We start from the raw sequence: 26,190 nt of genomic DNA, 5'->3' as shown, positions 1-26,190 counted from the left end.
GGATTCTATTGGAAGACCAGCGCGTGGTCCGCGGTGGAGGCCGGGGCGGCGGCGTGCGCGGCGCCGGGGAGCGCCCAGTTTGTGAGCCAGTTCAGCACCTCGTTGTGCCAGATGAGCGAATTCTTGGGGTTGTTCACCCAGTGGCCCTCGTCGGGGAAAAAGACGAAGCGCGACGGCACGCCGCGGCGCTGCAGCGCGGTAAACGCCGAGATGCCTTCGGCGGGGTCCAGGCGGTAGTCCTTGCCGCCGTGCACGATCAGGTGCGGCGTGTTCCAGTGCTGGGTGTAGCGGTGGGGCGAGAACTTGGTAAAGTTCTCTTCGACCTCCCACGGCACGCCGCCGAACTCGGACTCGGGGAAGTAGAGCTCCTCGGTGCTGTAGTAGGTCGACACGGTGCTAAACATGCCGTCGTGCGTCACGAGGCCTTTGAAGAGCTTGTCGTCGTTGTGGCCCTGGATCCAGTTCACCATGTAGCCACCAAAGCTCGCGCCGGCTGCGACCACGCGCTCGCGGTCGATGTGCGGCTCGGTGTCGAGGATGTAGTGCACGCCCTTGCGGATGTCCTCAAACGGACGGTCGCCCCAGTGCTGCAGGATGCGGTCGGTCATCTTTTGGCCATAGCCCGTCGAGCCGCTGGGGTCGAGCGTGATGACCACAAAGCCGGCCGCGGCAAACACACGCGGGTTCCAGCGCGTGCTCCACGCATTGTTCCAGTCGCCTTCGGGGCCGCCGTGGATGAGCACCGCAAGAGGGAGCTTGTCACCCTGGCGGACCGTCTCTTTGTACTTGGGCGGCGTGAGGATCCAGCCGTGCATCGTCACATTGTCGCTGCCGGCGTAGGAGAACTGCTTCGCCTTCGCACCCAGCTCCACGTCCTTGTGCGCCGGCGAGACCCGGAAGAAGTTGGTCAGGCGCTGCGTCTTGCCTTTTTTGAGCAGGTAGACGTCGTTGGGGTGGTCGATCGTCGAGCGCGTGTACACCACGCTGCCGTCGGCGAGCTCGCGGGGGGCCGACACCTTGCCGTCGGCGACCAGCACACGGCGGTTGCCCACCGTCGTCGTCTTGCCGTTCTTCTCGACATCAGTCTGGTACAGCTTCGTCTGCTCCTCCTCCACTACCGTGATGTAGAGCGACTTGGCGTCCGGCGAAAAGGTGAGCGAGTCGGGCGACAGCTGCCAGTCGGCGAACGGCTCGACCTGGCGGCCGCTCGCAATCGAGTAGAACTGGAGCACCTTGCGGTCGCTCTCGAAGCCATCCTTGTACTGCTGCAGGAACGCGAGAGTGTCGCCGTCCGGCGACAGCGCCGGCACGCCCGCCCAGCCGCGGCCCGCTGCGCTGACCTGGCGCGGCTTCTCGCCGCCCTTGAGTGGGACAAGGTAAATGTTGGCCTTGGTGTGCCACGCTTCGGGCGTGTCGGGATCCTTGGCGGTGAATGCGACCCAGTCCTCCGATACGGCAAAGTCCTTGCCGTCGCCGAGCGGCCCGTACGGCGAGTCGAGCACCGTGTCGGCCAGCAGGTTGCGGAACGACGAGGCTTTGCGCCAGTGCCCCGTGAGCGCGTTACGGCGCACATCCACCGAAAAGAGCTGCATGCGGCGGAAGGGGTACAGATAGCGGTCCCAGTGGCGGACCATGAGCTTGTCAAAGATGCGCGCGTGCTTCTCCCAGTCCTTCACCGCCTCGCTCTTTTCCGCAGCGGCCGCGCCTTCCAGCGTCCCGTCCTCGTAGACGAGCGCAGAGAAGACGAGCGTCGCGGACGACGTCGACGTCGAGATCGCACGCAGGTTGCGCGCGAGCGTCGGGAACTCGAGCACCGCGTGGCACTCGCTGGGGTCGTGCATGTCGTTCAGCGGCCGCTCGCACAGCGTGTTGTTCACGAGGTAAGCCGCGGTGTTGTCGTTGAGGAACATGGCGCTCGCGGCACCTTCGGCGAAGAGGTGCGCGCCGTGCTCGGCACTTGTGTTCAGCGGCACGCGGTAGAGCGAGGCCGACACCTCCCCGGTGTGCGCCGAGGCGTGCTCGACGCCGACCAGCGCCTGTGACCCCGCCGGGTTGACTGTTGCGCTGCCTGGGCGCGGCGCCTCTACCAGCAGTTCCGGCGAGAGGATCTTGGCATGTCCCAGTGCGGCGTACGCGAGCGTCAGCGCGCACGCGGCCGTTTTCAGAGCGCCCCGCATCGTGGTGAGAGACGGTGCACAATGACGTACTTCTCCACATAATATCGGCATCGGGGTTCAGATAGGCTCTACGTACATTCTACGCGCGAGTCTATCCTTCAGTCGGGCATGCGCGCATTTCGCTTCTCTACCCTCACCACCGCTACCGCTTGCCACGCTGAGCTGGCCTCAGTCGTCGCCTATCCTATTCTTTAGCACGCTGGCGTGCATATTCGGTGCTGGCACCTACCCATTCACCTACCCCATCCCCCATGACGAGCAGCACTGCGTTGATTGTCGGCCTGTCGGTCGGCCTGGGCGTCGGCATGCTGGTGGTTGTGTCGCTCGGTCTCTTGACCGGCGTCTTCATCCGCCGGCACTGGCGCATAAAGCGCCAGCAGTCAATGGACCGTGCGAACACCAAGCTGTGGCAGGCAGACCCCAACGCGACTTACCTGGAGAAGACGTACGAGCACCCGGTCGACGACGAGGAGCGCATGGCGCATGTCCTGTACAATGTCCCCGAGGCCTCGCACAGCACTGAAGAGGGCCAGACGCAGCCGCCGGCCGGCGACGTCTCGCCCCGCACGATGCCCCGCCCTCTGCCGACGGATGACGACGTGCGCTTCCCCAGCGCGCCGATCGCCGAGCAGGCCCAGCAGCCGTCCGTGCAGTGGACGCGCAACTCGGTCCCGGCGGCGCTGCGCTCGGGCGCGCCGCCACCGCAGAGCCGCCAGGCCTCGTCCAAGTACAAACTCTCGCTGAACCGCTCGCGCTCGCGCATGCTGTCGATGCGCCTCGGCAGCCCGCGCAACTCGTGGGTCAGTCACCGCCGCTCTGTTCTCTCCCGCTTCCCCTCACAGTTCCGCTCGGCGCGCTCCTCGCGCCGCGTTTCGCCCGACTCGCAGTACGAAGGCTCGATCGGCCACCCGGACGGCACGATTCCGATGGCACGCCGCATCGGCCGCAACGAGACGCGCTTCCAGTACGACTCGAGCTCCTATGCCTCTTCGCCCCGCGTGGACTGGGACGAGTACTACCCCGAGCCGGAGACGACGTACATGGCCGAGCCCCAGACGGCCGATGTCCCTGTGCCAGCGCCGGCGGTGCCAGCGCCGGCGGTCCTTGCGCCGCCCCGCGAGCCAGAGGACCGCGAGGCGTTCCTCCAGGCACGCATCGCTGCGTGGCAAGAGACGAGTCTGAACGCGGGCTCGCCGAACGAGGTCGAGGACGAAGTGCCCGAGCTCCCGGCGCTCAAGACGGCGCCGCTCCAGCGCACCGCGACGCAGTCGACGGTCCAGTCGGCGTACTCGCACGCGTCCGGCGAGGACCTTGTGAACCCCTACATGGAGCGCGAGAGCTCGCTCGTGCGCATCCCTTCGATCCGCCCCCAGTTTGCTGCGGAGACGACGCTCGAGAGCTGGCTCGGCCCCGACGACCCCCGCCACGTCCCTGCCTCCTCCGCGGGGCACGACAGCGGCCTGTTTGGCGAGGTCGAGTTCGCCACGGCGCACGGCTCCTCGAGCGAGGCGCACAGCGCTGCGCCGAGCACGGCTGCGCACGCGATGCCCGGCATGCTCTCCGTGCCCCCCGTGCCGGTGCATGTGGCGCCGGCCGAGCAGCCGTACGCGCCGCGGACGCCGTCGCCGCTCGGCATGCACCTTGTGCCTGCCGCGCCGCCGCACGGCACGTACGCCCCATCGAGCTCGTCGCGCTCCTCGTTCCCCGCGTCGGCGCGCATGTCGAACGACCTGCCGCGCAGCTGGAAGCACAACTCGAACGCTACCGCCTCGACCGAGATTACCTGGGCCGAGGACGCGAGTCTCGTCAACGACGGCTCGCCCGGCGCGGCGCTCGTCAAGCTCGAGCGCGAGCGCAGTCTGCGGTCGGCTGCGGCCGACCGCGTGGCGCAGGCGAACAAGGCGTGGGGCGTCGATGCGCCCGAGCCCGCGCGCCCCGAGCGTGTGCTGCTGCCTGTGCAAGGCCCGCGCACGATGCCGAGCGGCCGTGCGTCGCCCGGGTCGTCGAGTGCCTCGTCCGAGTCGGTCGCGACTAACACTGCCGAGACGCATGTGCACCTCTCGCCGATCGATGCCGGCTCGCCGCTGCTTGCGTCGCCGCTGCAGACGATGCAGGCGTGGTTCAACATTCCGTCGAGCGACAAAGCCGACGGCGTGCACCACGAGCCCCCCGCCGTACTTTCGTAGGCTAGCTGTTGTCTCCAAAACCCTAGTGGTGCTATACATACTATACGGTAGGAATGAGGGAGCTAAGTGTTCCCATCACCGCCAGAACAAAGGTCGCGGCGAGGATAAACAGGTCGCGCAGCAGGAGCCACTGCGGCATTTCGGTGCGGTTCAGCACCATATTCGCCAGCAGCGGCCCAAAGATGCACGAGTTGAAGGTGAGAAACGCGCCGAGGAAGCCCATGATGCGCTCGAGGCTCGGGACGACGATCGCAGTAAAGAGCACCGTGGCGGCCATCGCGACGCGGATCGCGCCGGCGAACAGCGCCGGGTGGGCGGAGCGTGTCTTGGCGATCGTGCCGTCCATGTCGCGCTCAGCCATTTCCTGGACGCCCGACATGCTCTGGATCAGGCTCTGGTGCCCCTCGTCGTCGGCGGCCGGCGACGGGGTCGCGGGGAGCGCGACGCCGTCCAGCACGCCAAAGCACTTTTCGAGCATCGAGTTGACCGGGCGCAGCGCTAGCGCAAACTTGGTCATCGGATTGATGGTCATTAGAACGACCGCCGCAAAGGTCATCAGGTAGGGAAAGCCTTGCGTCGTGGCGAGGTCGCGCGTCACTTCGTCCGACACGGCGCCGCCAAACATGAGGTAGCCCACGACGCCGACGAGGAGGTACATGGTCGCCGTCGTCAAGTAGGCCAAATCGAGCATGCGGTTGAACTGCGTCGGATCGCGCATGTCGCGGTACAAAGAGGGTATAACGGGATGCGACGAGAACCCAGCCATCATCAGGCCAAAGGCTAGCGGCAGCTTCGGCCAGTTGGGCATGGTAATCGTCGCGCTCGGGTCCCATAGAGAACCAGGCGCATGCGCCTTGTACAGACCGTCGGTGACGATCACAACAATCAAAAAAAGAATGCTCACAATGCCCACCAGCGAGATGGGCGAGAGGAGCTTGAGGGGGAGGAAGAGCGTGGGCAGCACCACGACCGTTCCCGCAATTTTGAGCAGCATGTTCGCCATGCCGTGCCCTTGCTCATCCGCACCATAGATCAGCGCCGTCATGCTGTCGCCCATGAGGATGAGCAGCGCAACGCTCACCATCCACATCTCGAAGCAGAAGAGGAAGCTGATGTAGGTGCGCATCATCGGGCCAAAGGTGAAGCTGCCAATGTCGGCGTAGGTATGCAGGTGCGGCTGGTGCGCGAGGATCCCCGCGAGCACCTTGCCGCTGTAGTTGGTCAGCCAGCCACACGCTAAAAAGAGGAGCGTGCCGCCGAGCCAGCCAGCACACGCAAAGGCGAGCGGCATCGAGAGAATGCTCACGCCGACGAGCACATTCACCGCGTTGAACCACGTCTGCCAGAACGTGCTCTTGCCGTGCTCCGCATCCTGCTCCTCCGGCGGCGACGCGCCGCGGCTGCTCGTGCTGTACGCCGGCTGCGCCGTGCGGCCGCGCAGCAGCGGCGCACGCTCGTCCACATGATACGGGTCGCGCAGGTGCGGCGCGGCGGCGCGTAGCTGCGTACGGTACTGCGACCGCGACCGCTTCCGTGCGCCGTACGGCGACGAGTCGCGCGGTGGCCGGCTCGGCGCGCGGTCCTTGCCATAGGGCATCAGGAGGCGCTGGCCCTTGGGCGTCTCGCCGCCGAGCCGCTTAGGACTGCGGCTGCGGCTGCGACTCGAGTCCTCGCCCACGTCGCCGTCGCTGAGGCCCTCGTCGTACTCGTTCTCGGCCTTGCGCCCGCTGTGGTGGCTCCGGTTCGACGCGGGGCGCTTGACAAACGCCCGCGCGTTGTGGTTGCGGTCCGCATAGCCGGGACGGCCCCGCACCGTCTCGATGTGGTCGAGGTCCCCTTCGGGTTCGAGCGTGTGCCAGTACTTTTGCGTCTCGAGCGAGGTCGCGCCGCGATCGCGCACGCGGGCGTGCAGCGCTGCGTCCTCGTCATCGCTCGACTCGACATTGTCCGCGGACGTCTCGTCCTCCGTCGCAGAGTCGGCACTGGTGAGCGGCGTCGCGTCGCTCTCAATGTCGCCCTGGCCCTCGGGCACACGGCCGCGCCAGTGCCGCTCGACAAAGCTCGGCGAGGTGGTGATGTTATCTCCAAAGTACGCCTGCGAGCGCGAATACGACCAGACCAGATCCAGGCTGCTGCGCCAGGGTTGGTTGACCGCGTTGTCACGGCCCTGTGCACGACTGGGGCCACCAGTGCCCCGCACAGGAATCGCGTTCCGCCCAGGCATACGTCGTTGCTGAGCAGCCACAAAAAAGCAGCGCAAACTTTCTCTGGCGTAGATCACGTGATTATCGCGGGTCGCGGCGCTCTCTCCTGGTCCAAGCGTGTCCATGTCGGCGTTTGGCGGCGGTGGATTCTCGTTTGGCACCCCTGGGCAGAGTACGTGGAGAGGCTGACATAGACGCTCAGGGTGCCCAAGGAGGCAGCAAGCCTTTTTCGTTCGGACAGCCGGCACAGAGCACGCCGCAGCCGGGTAGCACAGGATCGACTCCGGCACCGTTCGGAGGACCGACGACGACGCCGGCGAGCCAGCCGCCGACGAACCTGTTCGGCAGCAAGCCGGGCGGATTCTCGTTTGGGGGGCAGGGTGCCAAGCCCCAGGAAAATACGTCCAGCACACCGGCAGCAGGCGCGCCGTCTTTTGCTTTTGGCAAGCCCCAGGAAAAGCCGGCGGGCTTTGCGCTGGGCGGCGCGAGCTCGACACCGGCCGCACCACCGGCGAGCACGGGCGGATTTTCGTTCGGAAAGCCGGCAGAGAAGCCCGCCGAGGCACCGAAAGCAGGCGGCTTTGCGTTTGGAAGCACACAGCCGGCGGGCAAGCCAGCAGAGACCAAACCGGCGGGCGGCTTCTCGTTTGGCGGCGCACAACCTGCGGCCCAGCCGGCAGAGGCCAAGCCGGCAGGCGGATTCTCGTTTGGCGGCGCACAGCCTGCGGCGCAGCCCGCCGCGCAGCCTGCCGCGGCGCCCAAGCCGGCAGGCGGCTTCTCGTTCGGCGGTGCGCCGCCGGCAGACAAGCCCGCCGAGGCAACCAAGCCCGCGGGCGGCTTCTCGTTTGGGGGTAACCCGGGTGCCGACAAGCCCGCGGATGCGTCCAAGGCCAACGCCGGCTTTTCGCTCGGCAAGCCTGCCGACAAGCCGGCAGGCGGCTTTTCGTTCGGCGGCGCGCCGGCGGACAAGCCTGCGGAAGCCCCCAAGCCCGCCGGCGGATTCTCGTTTGGCAACGACAAGCCCGCGGATAAGCCGGCGGACAAGCCTGCGGAGGCCCCCAAGCCTGCCGCCGGCGGCTTTTCGTTTGGGGCCAAGCCTGCGGAGAAGCCTGCGGAGGCGCCCAAGCCTGCCGGCGGCGGCTTTTCGTTCGGCTCCAAGCCCGCCGAGAAGCCTGCCGAGGCCCCCAAGCCCGCTGGCGGCTTTTCGTTCGGCAACGACAAGCCTGCCGACAAGCCTGCGGAGCCCCCCAAGCCCGCTGGCGGCTTCTCGTTCGGCAATGCGGCCAAGCCTGCCGAGGCCCCCAAGCCCGCCGGTGCGCTCTTTGGCCAAAAGCCCGACGAAAAAGCCGCCGAGCCCCCCAAGCCTGCCGGCGCGCTCTTTGGCCAGAAGCCCGCCGAGAAGCCCGCCGAGGCTCCCAAGCCCGCTGGCTTTTCGCTTTCCAAGCCTGACGAAAAGGCCGCCGGTGCAAAGCCTGCCGAGGCCGCCAAGCCCCCCGCGGCCGCGCCGTCGCTGCTGCGTGGCAAGAGCATCGAGGAGATTGTCAAGATGTGGCAGTCCGAGCTGGATTCCAGCGTGAAAGAGTTTAGTCGGCAGGCCGGCGAGGTCGCTGCGTGGGACCGTGTGCTGCTCAAAGGTGGCGACGAGATCTCGCGGCTCATGGCGAGTATTGCGCAAGCGGAGGAGCGCCAAGGCTCCATTGACCAGACGCTCGACTATGTGGAGCAGCAGCAGACCGAGCTGAATGCGCTGCTGGATACCTACGAGGCGCAGCGCCAAGATATCCTGGCGAGTGCTGGCGCGAACCGCGGTGTGGACGTCGGCGTGGCCGATGTGGAGCGCGAAAAGACGTATACGCTCGCCGAGAACCTCAATGCGCAGCTCGACGACATGTCGCGCAACCTCGTGTCGATGATCGACGAGGTGAACCAGCTGTCTGCCCCCAGCGGCGCGCGTACCACACGCACCACCGAGGCCACGCCCGGCGCGCTCAACTCGCTGCGCGTCAGCGCGCGCGACTCGGGCGCAGGCAACGACGACCCGATCACGCAGATCTCGGCGATTCTCAACGCGCACCTCGGCAGCCTCAAGTGGATCGACGAGAATACCGCGTCGCTGCGCGACCGCCTCGAGTCGCTGCGCCGCGGCAGCACCTCGAAGCCGTCGGCCAACGACTCGTTCCGCGCGAGCGTCGGCCCCGAGGCCGTGCCGCGCTCCTCGACGCCCGCGCGCCTGCGCGAAAGCAGCGCCGCGCCCGGCAGCCGTGCGCGGACGCTGGGTCTGTAGTGCATAGATCCCAACCTGATCGACACGTGACCAAAGCGTCGTCAGCGCGGCGGCGCTTGGAGCACCCTGACGATGTACGCGTATCCCGGCCAGAGCTGGAGCTCGACGCCGGCGGTGGACCAAGTGTCCTCGCGTAGCAGTGTATGGGACATGAATGGCGCGCAGCGCCGGCCTGTTGATGCGTTTGACGACGCGCGGCAGCAGACACAGTACGTTGCCGCTTTGCTCACCAGACAACCGATCGTGACCGGTACCTCGGTGCTCGGCCTGCAGTACAAGGACGGCGTGATGCTTGCGACGGACACGCTTGCGTCGTACGGCTCGCTGGCGCGTTTCATGAACATTGAGCGCCTCGAAAAGGTCGGCACGAACGTCGTGATCGGCGCGAGCGGCGACATGAGCGACTGGCAGAACATCAAGCATATGCTGTCCAAGGTCATTGCAGAGGAGTCGCATGCAGGTGACGGGCACTCGCTCACGCCGCCGCAGGTGTACGCCTACCTCGCGCGCACCATGTACGGCCGCCGCTCCAAGATGGACCCGCTCTGGAACGCGCTCGTGCTCGGAGGGTACGACGCCGCGACCTCGAAGCCGTTCCTCGGCTACGTCGACCTGCTCGGCACGACCTACCAGAACAGCACGATCGCCACCGGCTTTGGCCTGCACCTCGCCGCACCGATGCTCCGCAAGGCGGTCGAGGGGCGGGAAGATACGCTCACCGAGGACGAGGCGCGCGAGATTCTCAAGGACTGCATGCGCGTGCTATGTACGTATCCTTCCTAGCTGACCCAGTCTATCGCGACGCACGCAGCCTGAACAGGGTACGTTTGTCCCACTGACGCAGTTCCAAATCGCGACCGCGACCAAAGATGGCGTCACGATCGGCGAGCCGATCAGCGTGCCGACCTCGTGGGACTTTGCCGAGAAGCTGCGCGGATACGGTCCCCAGACACAGTAGCAGCCCGCACGACGGAGTCGTCGATCACCTCCACATAGAGTTCGACGCACTACCATGGCGAGTCAGGCACCCCAGCGGGTGCGCCCGCTCCTGTCGATGACCGTGACCAAGCCGAGCACGAGCGTGCGCCGCTCGCAGCGGCTGGGTCACGGCGCCAAGGCTGCCGCGCTTGCAGCGGCGCCGGGCGCGCCGGTGCCGACGCCCAAGCCCGCGCCGGCCGACGATCTCGCGCTCGAGCCGCCGCCGAAAAAGGCACGCACCACCAAGCGCGCGCCTGCCGCGCCTGCAGAGGAGCCGCCGCTGCTTACGCGTGAAGAGTCTGCGCTGTGCACGACGCTGCAGCAGCCCAAGCTGCCGTTTGATCTCGATGTGGCCCGGGCGTTTTTGTGCGACAAGGACCCTCGTTTCGAGCCGCTCTTCCAGCAGCTCGACCTCAAAATGTACAACGAGCTGCGCGACGGCGAGCTGAAAGAGCTCAACCTGTTTCGCGTGCTCACCACCTCGATTCTCGGCCAGCAGATTTCGTGGCTCGCCGCCCGCAGCATCAACTACAAATTCTGCCGCACCTTTGCGCCACACCTCGACGAGCAGCCCGACTTTGGCACACTCGACCGCGAGAAGCTCCCGTTTCCGACGCCCCACGACATTCTCGACGCGAGCGACGAGCAGCTGCGCAGCGCGGGCCTCAGCAATGCCAAGGTCAAGTACGTGCGCGACCTGGCGCGGCGCTTTGCCGACGGCCGTCTCGACGTCCGCCGCATCGTGCACATGAGCCACGACGAGTGCATCGACGAGCTGACGCAGGTCAAAGGCGTCGGCCGCTGGACCGCCGAGATGATGCTCATGTTTGCGCTGCGCTTCCCCGACGTGCTGCCGGTCGGCGACCTCGGCGTACAGCGCGGCATGGTCTACTTTTACACGTCCGGCGCACAGGGGCCCGTCGTCAGCGACCGCAAGAAGAAGCAGGACGCGGCGGTGCCTGTCGAGCCCACCGACGCCGAGGCGATGCCGCTGCCGAGCGCGAACCTCTCGCACGCCACGCTCCGCTCACGGGCGCAAGGCAACAAGACAAAGAAGAACATGTACCTCGACGCACACGAGATGGAGGAGCTCGCGGCGCCATGGGCACCGTACCGCTCGGTCGCAAGCATGTTTATGTGGTCGCTGGTCGACAATTAGTACATAGGGTATCATTCGCCATCACGCGGCGCTACAGGGAACTTGAACGGGCTCTCGCGCCCTCGCGATAAATCGACCGACGCCCGCTGCGGCCGCCGCAGCGGCGCCCACGTATCGTCGAGCTGCGGCGAGGTGCGCAGATTGCCGTGGTAGCTATCCGCGCGGCGGTGCAGTGCATGCATCGAGCTCGGCAGGCGCGGCGAGCCCGGCAGGAGCTCGCGGCGTGCGCGAATCTCGTTTTGGAGGGCTTCGCGCTCGGCGTGCAGCGCACGCAGCTCGGCGATCGCGAGCGACGCGGCGTGCTTGTGCTGCAGCAGGATCTCGGCATGCGCGGCCGCCGCACGCTCCTCCTGCGCCTCGGCGGCGGCAAGGCGCTGCTGGTGCGTCTCGAGCGCGGCCTCGGCGTGCGCGGCAGCCGCCTCGGCAGCGGCCGTCTCTTGCTCGAGCGCGGCGGTCTCGGCAGCGGCCTGCTCGCCGCGGCACTGCAGCTCCTTTAGCTTGCTCTGCATTCCCGCAAGGCGCGCGCGCTGCCGCTGCTCGTGCGCCGACTGCCGCGCCATGGACTTGCGCAGCGTCGCGATTTCACGCGCGAGTTCGGCGGCCGACGGCTCGTCGGCGGCCGCGGCCGGCGCCTCGAGCGAGGCACGCTCACGCTCTCCCCCATCGCCGCGTCCTCGCACGAGGTGCACCGCGACGGCGCCCGCCTCGTGCCGCACGCTCAGGGTATGCTCGCCCGGCGCGAGGCCGTGAATCGCGACGCGCCCCTCTCCTCCCCAGGCGTCGTACACCAGATCGTTTCTTTGTACATGATCAACATAGATGCGTGGCGGCTCTACGACCCTCGTATCCGCGTACGCCCACGCAAGCGTCACCCTATCCCACGCCGCCTGCACGACGTCCACCCGCACGCTTCCCCCCTTCATGTGGAGGAAACCCGAGCGTTGCGCCGCGCGTCCTCCACGTGACTTGAGATCACCCCGCCACGGCTCATTCTTACCGACGGTGCATCAAGATGGAGCGCGAGGATGCCCAGGCGGAAAGTATCCGTGTGCTTTCGAGCGACCCGGAGAGGAAAGAGGAGAAGCCTCAAGAGGTGCCGAACACCAAGGACACGAAAAGTAGCGATCTAAGTGCCGAGGATGAGCAGCTCAAGACCGAGCTCGAGATGCTCGTCGAGCGCCTCTCGGAGGGCGACAAAGGGCTGTACCGCCCTGCGCTCGAGTCGCTGCAGACGCTCATTCGCACGAGCACGTCGTCGATGACGTCTGTGCCGAAGCCGCTCAAGTTCCTGCGCCCCCACTACCCCCAGCTCAAGGACCTGTACGAAAAGTGGCAGGACGCGAGCGCGGACAAGGCGCTCTATGCAGAGATCCTGAGTGTGCTCGCAATGACCTACTCCAACACGGGCGACCACGAGACGCTCAAGTTCCGCCTCGCGGCCGATTCGATGCGCGCGTCGACCACCGCCGAGGACCTCGGGCACTGGGGCCACGAGTACGTGCGCCACCTCTCGACCGAGCTCGGCGAGGAGTACAATGCACGCTCTGAAAAAGAGGAGGATACCACGGAGCTGCTGCGGCTTGCGCTGCTCGTCGTCGACTTTTCGCTGCACCACAATGCCGAGGTGGACGCGGTGGACCTCTTGCTCGAGCTCGAGGCGGTGGAGCAGCTGCCGCAGTTTGTCGACAAGGACACGTTTGAGCGTGTGTGCCTGTATTTGGTGAGCTGCGTGAACTTGCTGGTGCCGCCGGACGACGTGCTGTTCCTGCGCACCGCGCACGAAATCTACATCAAGCACCAGCGCTACTTTGAGGCGCTCGTCCTCGCCGTCCGCCTCGCGGACCGCACCCTGATCCGCGCCGACTTTGAGGCGCCGACCAACCCCGTGATGCGCAAGCAGATGGCCTTCCTCCTCGCGCGGCAGCAGATCCCGGTCGAGTGGCTCGAGGACGACGAGCACAAGATCGAGGACCAGGAGCTGCTCGACTGCCTGTACAACAAGCGCCTGAACGAGTACTTTGTCGACTTTGGCAAGGAGCTCTCGGTGTACGACGCCAAGAGCACCGACGACGTGTACAAGGCGCACCTTGAAAACTCGCGCCCGTCGCTCTCGACGAGCGTCGACTCGGCGCGCGGCAACCTCGCCAACGTGTTTGTGAATGCGTTTGTCAACGCGGGCTTTAGCAACGATCCTCTGCTCGCGCGTGCGGAAGAGGGCAACAGCTACGTGTACAAGACCAAGGACCACGGCATGCTCTCGGCCGCCGCGTCGATCGGCCTCTCGTTTTTGTGGGACACGGACAATGGCCTGGCGGAGATCGACAAGTTTAGCTACTCTTCCGACGAGAACGTCAAGGCCGGCGCGCTGCTTGCGTGTGGTCTTCTGCACGCGGGCGTGCGCACCGAGATGGACGCGCCGCTGGCGCTCCTTTCGGAGCACCTCGAGAGCAAGAGCGTGCCGCTGCTCACCTCGACGGTCGTCGGCCTGGGTCTCGCGTACGCGGGCGCGTGCCGCGAGGACGTGATGGAGCTCCTCCTGCCCGTGCTCCAGGACGAGTCGCAGCCGATGCAGGTCGCCTCGCTCGCCGCGCTCTCACTCGGCCTGATCTTTGTGGGGCAGGCCGAAGGCGAGATCGTCTCGAGCATCCTGCAGACGATGATGGAGCGCGACCCGGCGCAGCTCGACGAAAAGTGGGCGCGTTTCATGGCGCTGGGCCTTGCACTGCTCTTTGTCGGCCAGCAGGAGAATAGCGACGCGACGATCGAGACGCTCAAGGCGATCGAGCACCCCCTCTCGCGCGAGGTGCAGATCCTGGTCGACGCGTGCAGCTACGCGGGCACCGGCAACGTGCTCAAGATCCAGACGCTCTTGCACTACTGTGCCGAGCACGTCACGCCGGAAAAGAAGGACGACGACGAGGAGAAGAAGGACGAAGAGAAGGACGAAAAGGACGAGAAGGACGAAAAAGACCCCTCCGACCTCTTCCAGGCCTTCTCGGTGCTCGCCATTGCGCTCATCGCGATGGGCGAGGACGTGGGCGCAGAGATGACCTTGCGCCACATGTCGCACCTGATGCACTACGGCGACCCCGTCATCCGCCGCACGGTGCCGCTGGCCCTCGCACTGCTCAACCCGTCGAACCCGGCGATCCCGGTGCTGGACACGCTCAGCAAGCACTCGCACGACTCCGACTTGGACGTCGCGCTGAACGCGATCCTCGCGATGGGCATCGTCGGCGCGGGCACGAACAATGCGCGCCTCGCGCAGCGCCTGCGCCAGCTCGCGAGCTACTACTACAAGGAGCCCGACTGTCTGTTTGTCGTGCGCGTCGCCCAGGGCCTCGTGCACATGGGCAAGGGCGTGCTCGGCATCGATCCCTACCACACCGACCGCCTGCTCTTTAGCCGCACGGCGGTCGCGGGCCTGCTGGCGACGCTCGTTGCGTTTACCGATGCGCGCGGCTTTGTGCTCGACCGCTCGCACTGGATGCTCTTTTACCTCGTGTCGGCGATGCGCCCCCGCTTCCTCATCACGCTCAACGAGGACCTGGAGAAGCTCCCGGTGTCGGTGCGTGTCGGCAAGGCGGTCGACGTCGTGGGCCAGGCAGGCAGGCCCCGCACCATCTCGGGCTTCCAGACGCATACGACGCCGGTGCGCCTCGGCAGCCGCGAGCGCGGCGTGCTCGGCACGGAAGAGTACCTTTCCTACACGCCGATCCTCGAAAACGTCGCGATTCTCCGCAAGAATCCCGGGAACGAGGAGGAATAGATTGCATAGCTATTAGCTTGCCGAGACCAACGCAAGGAGCTCGTCCGCGACGCTCTCCTCGACGCTCGGCGTACGGATGAGTATGTCGAGCACCGCCTCGTCCTGGTCGAGGAGGAGGCCCGTGCGCATCTTGGGCTGGCCGTCGCCCGCGTGCGCCTCCTGGGCGTCGTGCGCGGGCCAGTACATGCCCTGGAGCGGCGCGTTGCCAAACAGGTCCTCGCCGTCGCTCAGCAGCTTGAGCGTATCGAGGAGCCGGCGGCACAGCACCCCGTAAGGGTTCCGCGTATAGTCCGGCGCGCTCTGCAGCAGGCGCTTGGCCGCACGGAAGAGGATCGCAGGGACGCCGGGCGTGTCGCGCACCACGGCCTTGACCGTGGGGGGGACAAGGTACACGAGGTGGAAGAGGCACGTCGCCGCCGTCTCGGTGTACTCGAGGCGCGACGAACTGCTCAGCCGCCGAAAGTCGGTGAGCTCGACGGGCATCATCGCGATAAGCGTGTGCGCGAGCTGCGCGAGGACCGGGCCCGGGACGTACTTGGCGATCGCCTCGCGGTTCGCATCCGGCAGCGCAAAGCAGCTCAGCGCCTGGAGCGCAAAGCGCGCGTGGTGGGGGACTTGGTACATGAGCGCCTGCACGTTCAACTGCGGCGCGGGGATCGTCGTGAGGCGCTCGAGCGCCAGCGGCGGCGCGCCGTAGCGCGCCTCGAACTCGTTCGCATCCAGCACAAAGAAGCGCAGCAGGTCGAACCACGTCGCCATCGTGATCGGCGCGTGCTCGTCCAGCGCAAGGTGCTCGCCGGCAAGGCCCAGCAGGATCGTAAGCAGGTCCTTGCGGATCTGGAGCACCTCGGCGAGGGAAAAGGCCGCGAGACTCGTGTCGTGCCCCGCGCCCCACCGCGCATCGTTCTGCGCCGCACGGCCCAGCGCCGCGAGCACAGGCAGGAAGCGGGGGTGCTGCGCGAGGAACGCGACATTGTCCGGCATCATGCTCACGTTGCGCAAAATCACCAGGATCGAGAGCGCGAGCGGTACGCGCCGGTCGGCCTCGGCCTCGGCTTTGGGCGTGGAAGCGCGCCGGAAGATGCACAGCTCGCCGGCGTCTTGGAGCGCGAGGTCGATCGACGCACAGTACGTCGGCATCGTCTCGCTCAGCACGCCGTATGACCGCAGCGCAGCCGCGTCCTCGGCCTGTGCGGCGGCAGCGAGGTGCGCATCGGCGTCCCGGGGCGCAAGGCCCAGCGCATTCTCGACCAGCACATCCAGGAGCACATCCAAAAGCCGGTCGCACGACGCAAGCGGCACCTGGAATGACGGGGGGGCATTCACACCGGCCGACAGGATCAGGAGGGTATTCACCGCATACGCCGTCTCAAACGACAGCCGCGACTCGAGCGACATGGTCAGGCCGTAGATGTCCACCGTCCCGAGCTCGTGCACGCCCCGCGGCTGGGCGTAGGCCGCGAGGCGGGGGACAAGCTCGCGGTCGATGCGGTCCAGGTCGCGGCCGCCATACGTCACGAGGTTCGTGTGCCACGGCAGGTACTCGATTTTGTACGTCGTCGGCTCCGTCTTGGCCGGCGCGGGGCTGGGGGTGGGCGCAGCCGCGGCCGGCGTCGTCGGCGTCGGCGTCGGCGCGACGGGCACTGTAGGCGCACCGATGCCCGTCATTGGGCTCGGCGGCACCGGCGTGCCTGTCGACACACCCGGCGTGCTCGGCGTGCCGGTCGGCGCGGGCGTGCCGCCCGCCGCGACCGAGGCGCCCGGCGTCGGGGTGCGCGCAGGCGCGCCGGGCACAGGCGGGCCCGCGACCGGCGCTGGCGGGATCGCCGGCGCGGCCATCGAGCCAGGGATGCCCGCCGTGGTCGGACTGGGCGTGGCCGCCATCATCGGCGCAGGGCCGGCCGGCATGCCCGGCATGCCCGGCGCGACACCTGGCGCGCCTGGCGCGAGGGGCGTCGGCATGGCCTGTGCACCAGGCACAGCGCCCTGTGCGCTCTGTGCAGGAGGCGCATTCGGCACGCCCGGTGCGCCCGGCGTCTGCGGCCGCCCTTGTGCGTCCTGTCCCTGCCCCAGCGCCGATCGGACGATCGCCAAGGCGATCGAGTACTGCGTGGGATTGAGTCCTCCGCGCTGGATCAGCTGGAGCGCTTGCTGCGCCGCCGGATTCGACCGCAGCTGCTCCATATTCGGCGCAGTGGGTATCGGCTTGGCCTCCTCCGGCTTGGCCTGCGCCGGCGCCTCGGCGGGCGGCGGTGCCTGCCACGGCGTCTGGGCGGCAAACGGGCGCGGGGCCGCGGCGGGCGCCGTCTGGGCGCCCGCGCTGGCCTTTTCCGCATTGTACGTCTGCAGGGCCTGCTGCAGTGCATTGTACTGCACCATGGCCTGCTGCGGCGTGATGTGGTTCGCGGCGACCATGCCCTGCAGCTGCGTCATGTGCTGGTTGACTGCCGCTTGGACCTGCGCCGGCTCCATGTTCTGGAAAGGGTTCGGCGCAGCGACCGGCGCGGCGGGCGGCGGCACACTCGGCTGGCGCGACGGCGGCGCGCTCGGCTGGCGCGTGGTCGGCGTCGAGGCGCCTGTGCTGCCTTCGCGGGTTTGCACGCTCTGGGGCTGGAGCACGGGCGTGCGCTGCTCCTGGTTCTCTGTGCCCTCGTTGCGGCGCTGCGCGGCGAGCCACGACTTTTCAAAGAGGCCGAGGCGCTGCACATAGTACGCCGCGAGGCGGCGAGGCACGTCGCTCGGCGTCGGCGTCGCATTCATCGCGCTCGTTTCGCCACCCGGCGGGCCGACAGCCAGGTCGAGCTGCGAGGCAATCATCGCCCACCCGTTCGGCACCGTATGAACGTGATCGGCGCCGCCCGCGCCCACGACCTTGACAAAGAGGCGCTGCAGGTCCACGGTGCGCGTCTCGCCCGGCTGGCCCTGCGCGGCCGGGCCGACAAACGGCGCGGCCCAGTCCGGCGGGAGCTGTGCGCCACACTGCACCAGGAACGCCTGCACGATCGACGGAAAGTCGCGGCCCTGCGCCATGCCCGCCGCGACGGCGCTTGCCATCGGGCTCGCTGGCGTCGACGGCGCCGGGCCGGCCGACGGCGCACGCTGGGGCTGCGCGGCACTCCAGTGCGGCGAGGCCTGTGCCGCGTCCTGATTCGCGCTGCCTTCGGCGTGCGGCGTCGAGAAGCGCTGCTGTGCATAGTTCGCCGGGGGGACTTGCGGGGGGTACATTTGGTTCGGCGCGCGCTGCGTATTCTGGGGAAACGAGCCGGGGTAGCCCGGCATCGTCTGTGCCGTGGGCATGCCACCAGGCTGCGTCGGTGTCGCGGCGCGCGCCTGGGAGAGCGCAGGCGAGCCCTGTGTCTGGCCCTGGGAAAAGGGGCGAGCGGCGTACGGCATCGAAGGCATCGGCTGCGTCGACGCCTGGCCAGGCTGCGTCGGCGTGCCGCTCCGTGCGTGCTGGAGCTGGTACTGCTGGAGCTGGTACTGTTGGAGCTGGTACTGCTGGTACTGCTGCTGCTGGAGCATCTGGGAGAGCTGCTGCTGCTGCTGCTGCTGCTGCTGCTGCTGCTGCACCGGCATGGGCTGGCCCTGCATGTTCATCGCCTGGTTCTGCATCGGAGACTGGGCGGGCACGGAGTGGGCTGGCATTTGCTGCGACGGCATTTGCTGGCCCTGGATCGATTGGCCTGGGATCTGCTGTCCTGGCATTGTCTGTCCCGGCATTTGCTGTCCCGGCATTTGCTGTCCCGGCATCTGCTGTCCTTGCATCTGCTGTCCTTGCAGCTGCTGTCCTTGCATGTATTGTCCTTGTTGCATCTGCTGTCCCTGCATCTGCCCTGGCACCTGTCCCTGCATCTGCCCCGGCATGGCGCCCTGCATCTGTCCCTGTCCTTGTCCTTGTCCTTGTCCCTGTGCGTCGGGCCGCTGCCCGTTCATCACCGACTCGTGCATCGCACGCAGCCTGCGCATCTGGTTCGTCATGTACTGCTGTGCCGCCGTCTTGTTCGGCCCATCCGGCTGGGCGTTTACGAGCGACCATTGCCGCTGGAGCGCCGCGACGTTCGCCTGGATGTTTTGCAGGAGCTGGGGCTGCTGCATCTGGCCCTGTCCCGCTTGGAACGCACCCTCACCTCCTGGCGTGCCCTGTGCGCCGAAGCCCACGGCGGCATTCTGCGCCGCGCCCGGCGTCGATCGATCTGTATTGGCGACGTTCGCCATGCCTTGCTGCTGCTGCTGCTGTACTTCTGCGTTCTTCCGTATCCATGTGGATAAGTCCATGATCACGCTCCCGCGCACTCAAGTGACTCCGCACGGAGCAGCAATGTCTGATCACTCAATGCAACGCGAGGCGCGTCCGTGCTCTGCTACGCGCGCGCGTTTCGTCGTCCTCGTGTCGGCAGATTGGCGGCCGCATGCAATGACAAAACACTCCGACTCGGCCGAAGCACGTGCAGGACGCGTACGCTGTGGCGTCGTGATCGTATCGCCTACGACGAGCTCCGTATCAAAGAGAGCGTGACGATGCTGTCCACGTCTCTTGCACGGACGTCGCTGCGTGCCCTGCAGCACGCCCGCGCCGGATTCCCCGGTGTGGCGGCTGCGGCGGCGCGTGCGCCGCGTCTACGCTGTGCTGTGCTCGTGCGCACGCCGCTGCGTGGCTACGCGACGCCCTCCGATGGCCCCGACCCCGAAGAAAAGAAGCGCAAAGAGTTCCACGAGTCGCTGGAGCGTGGCCTGAAGGAGGCCAAGGAAGGCAAACGGACCAAGAAGGAGGATGTCCCGGAGGAGCTGAAGCAGTTCTTTGGCAACAATGAGCAAAAGGCCAAGGAGAGCAAGCCGCAGCGGCCGTCCGAGGACAAGGAAAAGGACGAGAAGTCGAGCAGCAAGCCGCCGCCGAACAACAACAACAACAACAACAACAATGAGCTGCGTCTGAACCTCAACATGCTCATTGCGTCGATCGTATCGACCTACCTGCTCTACCGCTTCACGTCGCCGGAGCCGACCTCGCGCGAGATTACCTGGCAAGAGTTCCGCTCCAACTTCCTCGACAAGGGCCTGGTCGACCGTCTGGTCGTGGTGAACCGTGCCAAGGTCAATGTGTACCTGCACAACAACGCCTCCGGCTCGGTGTACAGCGGCGCACAGACGACGAACCCCCTGAGCAATGCGCCGCAGTACTGGTTCAGCGTCGGCTCCGTTGAGGCGTTTGAGCGCCACCTCGAGGACGCGCAGCGCGAGCTGCAGGTGCCGTCGAACGAGCGCATCCCTGTGGCGTACCACGAGTCGACGAGCGTGGCGTCGATGCTGCTGCACTTTGCGCCGACGCTGATCCTCGCCGGCCTGCTCTTTTACCTCACGCGCCGTGCGGCGGGTGGCGGTATGGGCGGCGGCGGCGGCGGCGGTCCCGGCGGCATCTTTGGCATCGGCAAGAGCCGTGCGAAGCTCTTTAACCAAGAGACCGATGTCAAGACCAAGTTTGCGGACGTCGCTGGTATGGACGAGGCCAAGGAGGAGATCATGGAGTTTGTGAGCTTCCTCAAGAACCCCGAGCGCTACGAGCGCCTGGGCGCCAAGATTCCCCGCGGCGCGATCCTCAGTGGTCCGCCGGGTACCGGTAAGACGCTTGTCGCCAAGGCGACGGCCGGCGAGGCTGGCGTGCCGTTCCTGAGTGTGTCGGGTTCCGAGTTCGTCGAGATGTTTGTCGGTGTCGGTCCCTCGCGTGTGCGCGACATGTTTGCCAACGCCAAGAAGCACGCGCCGTGCATCATCTTTGTCGACGAGATCGACGCGATCGGCAAGTCGCGTGGCAAGGGCGGCAACTTTGGCGGGAACGACGAGCGCGAGAGCACGCTTAACGAGCTGCTTGTGCAGATGGACGGTTTCGGGACGAACGAGCACGTCGTCGTGCTCGCGGGTACGAACCGTCCGGACGTGCTCGACCCCGCGCTGATGCGCCCGGGCCGCTTTGACCGCCACATTGCGATCGACCGCCCCGACATTAGCGGGCGCAAGGACATCTTCAAGGTGCACCTCAAACCACTCAAGCTCGCCGAGGACGTCAACTCGGATCTCTTGGCGGAGAAGCTCTCGACGCTCACGCCGGGCTTCTCGGGCGCAGACCTCGCGAACGTCGCGAACGAGGCCGCGCTGATTGCCGCGCGTGCCGAGGCGCCTGCCATCGAGGAGCACCACTTTGAGCTCGCGATCGAGCGTGTGATTGCGGGTCTCGAGCGCAAGAGCCGTGTCCTGTCGCCGGAAGAAAAGACGACGGTCGCCTACCACGAGGCGGGCCACGCAGTGTGCGGCTGGTTCCTCGAGCACGCCGACCCCCTGCTCAAGGTCTCCATCATTCCCCGCGGCGTCGGCGCGCTCGGCTACGCGCAGTACCTGCCCAAGGAGCGCTACCTCTTTTCGACCGAGCAGCTGAACGACCGCATGTGCATGACGCTCGGTGGCCGCGTCGCCGAGGAGATCTTCTTTGGGCGCATCACCACCGGCGCGCAGGACGACCTGTCCAAGATCACGCGCATGGCCTTTGAGATCTGTGCGTCGTACGGCATGAACGACCAGCTCGGGCCAGTGTCCTACCGCACCGACCAAGAGTCGATGCACAAGCCGTACTCGGAGCGCACCGGCGAGATGCTCGACGAGCAGGTGCGCAAGATGGTGACCGAGGCGCACGACCGCACGACGCAGCTCCTCACGACACACAAGGAGGACGTCGAAAAGGTCGCCAAGCTCCTCCTCGAGCGCGAAGTCATCACCCGCGAGGACATGACCAACCTCCTCGGCAAGCGTCCGTTCAAGGCCGCGGACGAGGCGGATGCGTACCTCGACAAGAAGGGACGCCTCTCGCGCAAGGGCGAGTCGAGCGCCCCGCCGCCGGCCGAGGAGATCGACCCCGAGCCGACGGTCGCCTCCTCGCCACCCAAGCTGTAAGCCATAGCCAAAATACCATTGCCACGTGGCTTCCCTCCATGGCGCACAGGCCGACGGAGCCAGGCACCTCGGCGGATTCGGGGTACGCGTGGGGCGCGGACGCGTGGCGCGATCCGCTGCTGGCGGACGAGGCGCCCGCATCGCCGCGCCCGGGGCGTACCTCGCCAGAGCCAGAAAAGGAGAGCGACGAGGCGCTCGAAAGGAGCGACGAACACAGCGAGGCGCTCGACGAGACGCTCGGCGCGGGCGACGCACCGCAGTCGAGCAGGCCGCTTTCTGCGCTGCCGGCGCATGCGCGGCGGCCGCCCAGGTTTGCGGCCATGCACCGCCTGCGGTCGCCGTGGTCGTCGACGCTGGCGCACCTCGCCGCGCGGCGCACGCGGGACGACGGCTCGGTGCTCGAGTCGATCGCACGCACGCCGTCGGTCGCAGGCAGCCTCACCCGCTCGACGCAGCCCGCGTCCGAGTCGGAGAGCACGGACAGCGCGCGCGCGGCCGCGCCGGAGCCGATCGCACGCCCGTTCCTCCAGCTGCACCTCCTGCGCACCATTACCCAGCAGTGCGTCGAGGCGACGGACGACGGCACGCCGCTCGCGCTCGGCATGCCGTGCGCGCTGCAGGCGTCCGGCGGCCTCGTCGCGATCGGCTTTACCAACGGCGCGACGCTCGTATTTGATCTATCGCAGCGCCTGCGCTGCATCTGCCGCGCGGCACCCACAGGTACGTCGCTATTGCTCACCAGATGGTCCACAGCACGCCGTGACCGCGCTGGCACTCGCGATGGACGCATCGTACGTCGGCGTGGGGCACGCGTCAGGGCACATTCTCCTGTACGACGTGCTCGACGCCAAGGTTCCTGTGCGCCACGTCCTTCCGGTGCATCCTGCGGACGTCGCACAAGGCAAGTGCGAGGGCCACCTCACCGGCGCCGCCGTGACGCACCTCGCGTTCGTCGGCCGCCGCAAGACGGCGATCGTGAGTGCGGACGAGAACGGGCTGTGTTTCTACCACTCGCTCGGCCGCGTGCTCGGCATGGCCTCGAATGATACCCTGCGTGTGTACGGCCGCTACCCGTCCGCCAACGCCGTCGACACGGTGCTCGACATGGCCCCGCTGCCGCTCGGCACGGCCGGCCACCAGGCGGACGAGCACAAGTTTGTCGCGATTCTCTTGCGTGAGAAATTGCTCCTCGTCGGCCTCGCGCCGTCCGCACGGACATGGTACCGCAGCTATGCGCGGCGCAACACGAGCGCGCACGGCGCCTTGGCATGGTTTCCGGCGACACGCGACGAGGGAGGGGCACTGCACCATCCGATGCTGGCCTTTGCTTTTGGCCTCACGCTCCAGCTGCTGCACGTCAAGTCGGTGCGCGTAAAGCCGCGCCGCGACGAGCGCCAGGTGCCCCCGGCGATTGCGCTCAGCGAAGAGACACTCCCGCCGACCACGCAGCCGATTATCCGCCTGCAGTGGATCCACCGACAGCTCTTGATGGTCGTCACGACCGACGCGTGGCTCTTGTACGATCTGCGCCTGCGTGCGTACTCCGAGTGGCAGCCGCACGATCCGCTCATGGCGCAGATCGGCGCACCGACCGCCGCGACGTGGCGGAATGCACTGCGGGTGTGGCACAGCAAAGCGTTCTGTCTCGCACACGGCGACGTGTACGTCGGCGATCTGCTGCCGTGGGATACACGCCTCGCGCAGCTCGTGCACGCCAAAGACTTCCTCGGCGCGCTCCAGCTCGGCCTCGAGCTCTACCAGGGACACGGCCTGGGCTCGGCCATTGGGCTGCCGAGCGAGCGGGGTGCACAGCAGGCGGCGATCGCCGCGCGCCTCGAAAAGCTCGAGCAGGCGGCAGCCGACGCACTCTTTGCCAACGTCCCGGGCGCGTACGACCCCGAAACGGCGCACGCGGCCCTTGCACGGACGTGTGCGACGGTGGCCATTACGACCCACCGCTTCGACTGGCTCTTTCACGATTTGTACAATCTGTACGAAGTGCATGGGCACGAGTCAACGTTTGTGCACGAGATGGAGCAGTTCATCCTGCACGGCGAGATGCCGACGCCGGTGCCAAGCGTGATGCAGCGCCTACTCGCTTTTCGGGCCAAGAAGGGCGAGTACGAGCGGATCGAGCAGCTGGTCCTGCACGTCGACCCGCTGCACCTCGATCTCGACCAGACGCTGCCGCTCTGCACCAAGTACAAACTGTGGGACGCGGTGGTATACGTGAGCACATCGGCGCTCCACGACTATACCACGCCGCTCCACGATCTCTTGCAGCGCGCCTACACGGCCGTCCAGGGCCAAGAGGCGCCGGACGCATACCGCCTCTTTTCATTCCTTGCGTCGGTCAGCCGCGGCGTGCAGCACCCCAACGAGCACCCCCTTCCCCCTAACGAGGCCCGCGCGGCCGCCGCCGACGTGTACGCAACGATCTATGCACGCGAGGCGCAGACTTTCTTGATACCCACGGCCCAGCCGTACCCCTATTTGCGCATGCTACTTGAGCTCGACGCGGAGGCGCTGCTGGACGTCATCGACCTCGGCTTGGAGGGCGACTTGTACGCAGAAGACGAGGACGACGCGCTGCCGACGCGGCGCGACGTCGTCGATGCGCTGCTGGCCGTCAGCAGCGACCTCGCGGCGGGCGACGAGGGATTCGTCGCGCTGTTTACCGCACGCAACGCGGCCAAGTACCCCCAGTTTTTGCGGCTGCACAGCACCGAGGTGCAGTACCTATTTGACGTTCTTACGCGCCCTGCCGGCGTGCCTGCGGCGGCCGACCGTGAGTTTGCGCTCGAGTGCGTCTTTTCTGCCCATGCCTACCCCTTTACCGACGATGCGCTCGCGCGGCTGGTCGACGCCCAGTTCTGGCGTGTGTACGAGTATGCGCTGCGCAAGACGCAGCGCTACAACGATCTGATGCGCTTCTTCCTTGTCGACCAAGACGGCCGGCACGATGCGCCGTCGCAGCTCTACAGCCGTGTCGCGGAGCTGCTCAGCTGGGCACCCCCCGCGCACCATGCCGCGCTGCTCGACGTGCTGCTCGATGCGATGCCCGACGTCCCCGACTCGCTCCTGGGCGACGTTGCGCGCGTCGTGGCGCGCTTTTTTGCCGAGCACACCGACGCGGTATTCGCGGCCCTCGAGGCGATGCCCCAGCGGCAGTACCTCTACCTGCAGCCCTTTTTCCGGCTCGACGAGGAGACGGCGCAGGTCAAGCCGTCGCTCCGCACTGCGTGGCTTGCGCTCGTCGCGGAATTTTGCCCCGCGATGCTCGTCGCGCATCTGCGTGCGCGTCCCGTCGACTTTTATGCGCTGGACGATGTGCTGCGCATCGCGCGCGAGCACTGCGTCTACGATGCGGTGCTCTGGGCGTTTGATCGGCGTGGCGAGACGGCCGCAGCGATGGATACGCTCGACGCGCAGGTCGCCGAGTGCAGCGTATCGCTCCTTGCGCTTGCTACGCAAGGCCGGGATGGCGATGGAAGCAGTGCGGCGGAGCAAGTCATGGCGCAGGCGCACGACGTCGTGCAATCGCTGCGTGCGACCGTGCGCATGGCCGTCGATCTCGCTGTAGAGCATTCGCACACCGAGGCCTCGCGCGAAAAGGCGCGCGAGCAGTGGTACCGCGTGCTGCGCGCACTGATCCACTATGTGCACCTCTTAGCCGAGCCCCCCTACGCTGGTCCGCTGCTGCAGTCTGCGCGTTCGGCCGGTGATGCGCTGGTGCAAGAGTCTCTCGCGGCGCTCCTGACTTCGGTCCCCTCCGAGACGGTGTCCTTCCCCCCCCTATTCCGTCGCCTGGTCGACGCGCCCGAGATGGCGTCGAGCGTATCGTACGCCGATGTGCGGCGTGTGTTGGACGGCATGCTGGAAGCCTATCGTCTACGGAGTGAGGTGCTTACGCTGGGTGTGCGTCTAAACGAGGGCGACACCTCCCGCCTCTTCCACGAGCTTGCCAAAGAGCGTGCGCTCGGCTGGCTGATTCGTGCACGGCCACGCTGCCATATCTGCCATGAGCGGCTTCTGCCCTCGGCCGCGCCCCTGACGTTTTCGCGCAGTGGCCTCCACGTCCATCGGGCCTGTGGGGATTCCGCGCCTCAAAAATGACGCACTGGGACCTGGCTGCATGCAGCTGCACCGAGCAGAAGTCCAGCGCTTGGCAAAAAAGATTTCCCCGGACGGGGATAATTCGAATTGTTACGGTTTTGGCGAGCTGCATTTGGGGTACTTGACACCTGCAGGTAGCTCAAATTTCATTCGTCTACGCGCTTTTCCGCCTGGTCGCGCGCCGCACGCTAGCCTGTCGCGCGCAGCCTTCTCATGTCACGTGGCTTTCTGCTTGGCCTAGCAATTAGAGGGCTCGGCGATCATGGGTAGCGCAGCAGTCATACGAATTGTATGCAGCATCTTGCATCGAGGCACACGTCGTCCAGCCCTTGTGCATAGAGCGGTCTGCGTAGTTTGTTTGCCAGGGATACCCATCTG

At 66.8% G+C, this 26,190-nt stretch overlaps 10 protein-coding genes across 10 annotated transcripts; 6 read left to right on the top strand and 4 right to left on the bottom strand.

Annotated features, from left to right (window-relative positions):
• Positions 1-5: 5 nt before the first annotated feature.
• Positions 6-2,177, bottom strand: MJAP1_003551 (uncharacterized protein; the record flags this gene model as incomplete). Its single annotated transcript, XM_060267479.1, has 1 exon — positions 6-2,177. The coding sequence occupies one exon, from the start codon at positions 2,175-2,177 to the stop codon at positions 6-8; it is 2,172 nt and encodes a 723-aa protein (XP_060123462.1).
• Positions 2,178-2,428: 251 nt separating this feature from the next.
• MJAP1_003550 (uncharacterized protein) lies at positions 2,429-4,363 on the top strand (the record flags this gene model as incomplete). Its single annotated transcript, XM_060267478.1, has 1 exon — positions 2,429-4,363. One exon carries the CDS (start codon positions 2,429-2,431, stop codon positions 4,361-4,363), a length of 1,935 nt encoding a protein of 644 aa, XP_060123461.1.
• Positions 4,364-4,403: 40 nt separating this feature from the next.
• Positions 4,404-6,587, bottom strand: MJAP1_003549 (uncharacterized protein; the record flags this gene model as incomplete). The annotated part of the gene is made up of 1 exon (XM_060267477.1): positions 4,404-6,587. One exon carries the CDS (start codon positions 6,585-6,587, stop codon positions 4,404-4,406), a length of 2,184 nt encoding a protein of 727 aa, XP_060123460.1.
• Positions 6,588-6,690: 103 nt separating this feature from the next.
• NSP1 (FG-nucleoporin nsp1) lies at positions 6,691-8,851 on the top strand (the record flags this gene model as incomplete). The annotated part of the gene is made up of 2 exons (XM_060267476.1): positions 6,691-6,739; positions 6,762-8,851. The coding sequence occupies 2 exons, from the start codon at positions 6,691-6,693 to the stop codon at positions 8,849-8,851; spliced, it is 2,139 nt and encodes a 712-aa protein (XP_060123459.1).
• A 72-nt stretch (positions 8,852-8,923) lies between these two features.
• Positions 8,924-9,809, top strand: PRE4 (proteasome endopeptidase complex; the record flags this gene model as incomplete). Its single annotated transcript, XM_060267475.1, has 3 exons — positions 8,924-9,617; positions 9,644-9,672; positions 9,696-9,809. The coding sequence occupies 3 exons, from the start codon at positions 8,924-8,926 to the stop codon at positions 9,807-9,809; spliced, it is 837 nt and encodes a 278-aa protein (XP_060123458.1).
• A 54-nt stretch (positions 9,810-9,863) lies between these two features.
• MJAP1_003546 (DNA-3-methyladenine glycosylase II) lies at positions 9,864-10,988 on the top strand (the record flags this gene model as incomplete). Its single annotated transcript, XM_060267474.1, has 1 exon — positions 9,864-10,988. The coding sequence occupies one exon, from the start codon at positions 9,864-9,866 to the stop codon at positions 10,986-10,988; it is 1,125 nt and encodes a 374-aa protein (XP_060123457.1).
• Positions 10,989-10,999: 11 nt separating this feature from the next.
• Positions 11,000-11,911, bottom strand: MJAP1_003545 (uncharacterized protein; the record flags this gene model as incomplete). Its single annotated transcript, XM_060267473.1, has 1 exon — positions 11,000-11,911. The coding sequence occupies one exon, from the start codon at positions 11,909-11,911 to the stop codon at positions 11,000-11,002; it is 912 nt and encodes a 303-aa protein (XP_060123456.1).
• An 89-nt stretch (positions 11,912-12,000) lies between these two features.
• Positions 12,001-14,757, top strand: RPN1 (proteasome regulatory particle base subunit; the record flags this gene model as incomplete). Its single annotated transcript, XM_060267472.1, has 1 exon — positions 12,001-14,757. One exon carries the CDS (start codon positions 12,001-12,003, stop codon positions 14,755-14,757), a length of 2,757 nt encoding a protein of 918 aa, XP_060123455.1.
• Positions 14,758-14,769: 12 nt separating this feature from the next.
• On the bottom strand, positions 14,770-18,972 carry MJAP1_003543 (uncharacterized protein; the record flags this gene model as incomplete). Its single annotated transcript, XM_060267471.1, has 1 exon — positions 14,770-18,972. The coding sequence occupies one exon, from the start codon at positions 18,970-18,972 to the stop codon at positions 14,770-14,772; it is 4,203 nt and encodes a 1,400-aa protein (XP_060123454.1).
• A 303-nt stretch (positions 18,973-19,275) lies between these two features.
• MJAP1_003542 (uncharacterized protein) lies at positions 19,276-25,812 on the top strand (the record flags this gene model as incomplete). The annotated part of the gene is made up of 3 exons (XM_060267470.1): positions 19,276-21,692; positions 21,746-22,416; positions 22,439-25,812. 3 exons carry the CDS (start codon positions 19,276-19,278, stop codon positions 25,810-25,812), a joined length of 6,462 nt encoding a protein of 2,153 aa, XP_060123453.1.
• Between the last annotated feature and the right edge of the window lie 378 nt (positions 25,813-26,190).

Source organism: Malassezia japonica, chromosome 7 (genome assembly GCF_029542785.1).
Source record: "Malassezia japonica chromosome 7, complete sequence".
Lineage (NCBI taxonomy): Eukaryota > Fungi > Basidiomycota > Malasseziomycetes > Malasseziales > Malasseziaceae > Malassezia > Malassezia japonica.
This window is presented reverse-complemented; position numbering and strand designations above follow the sequence as displayed.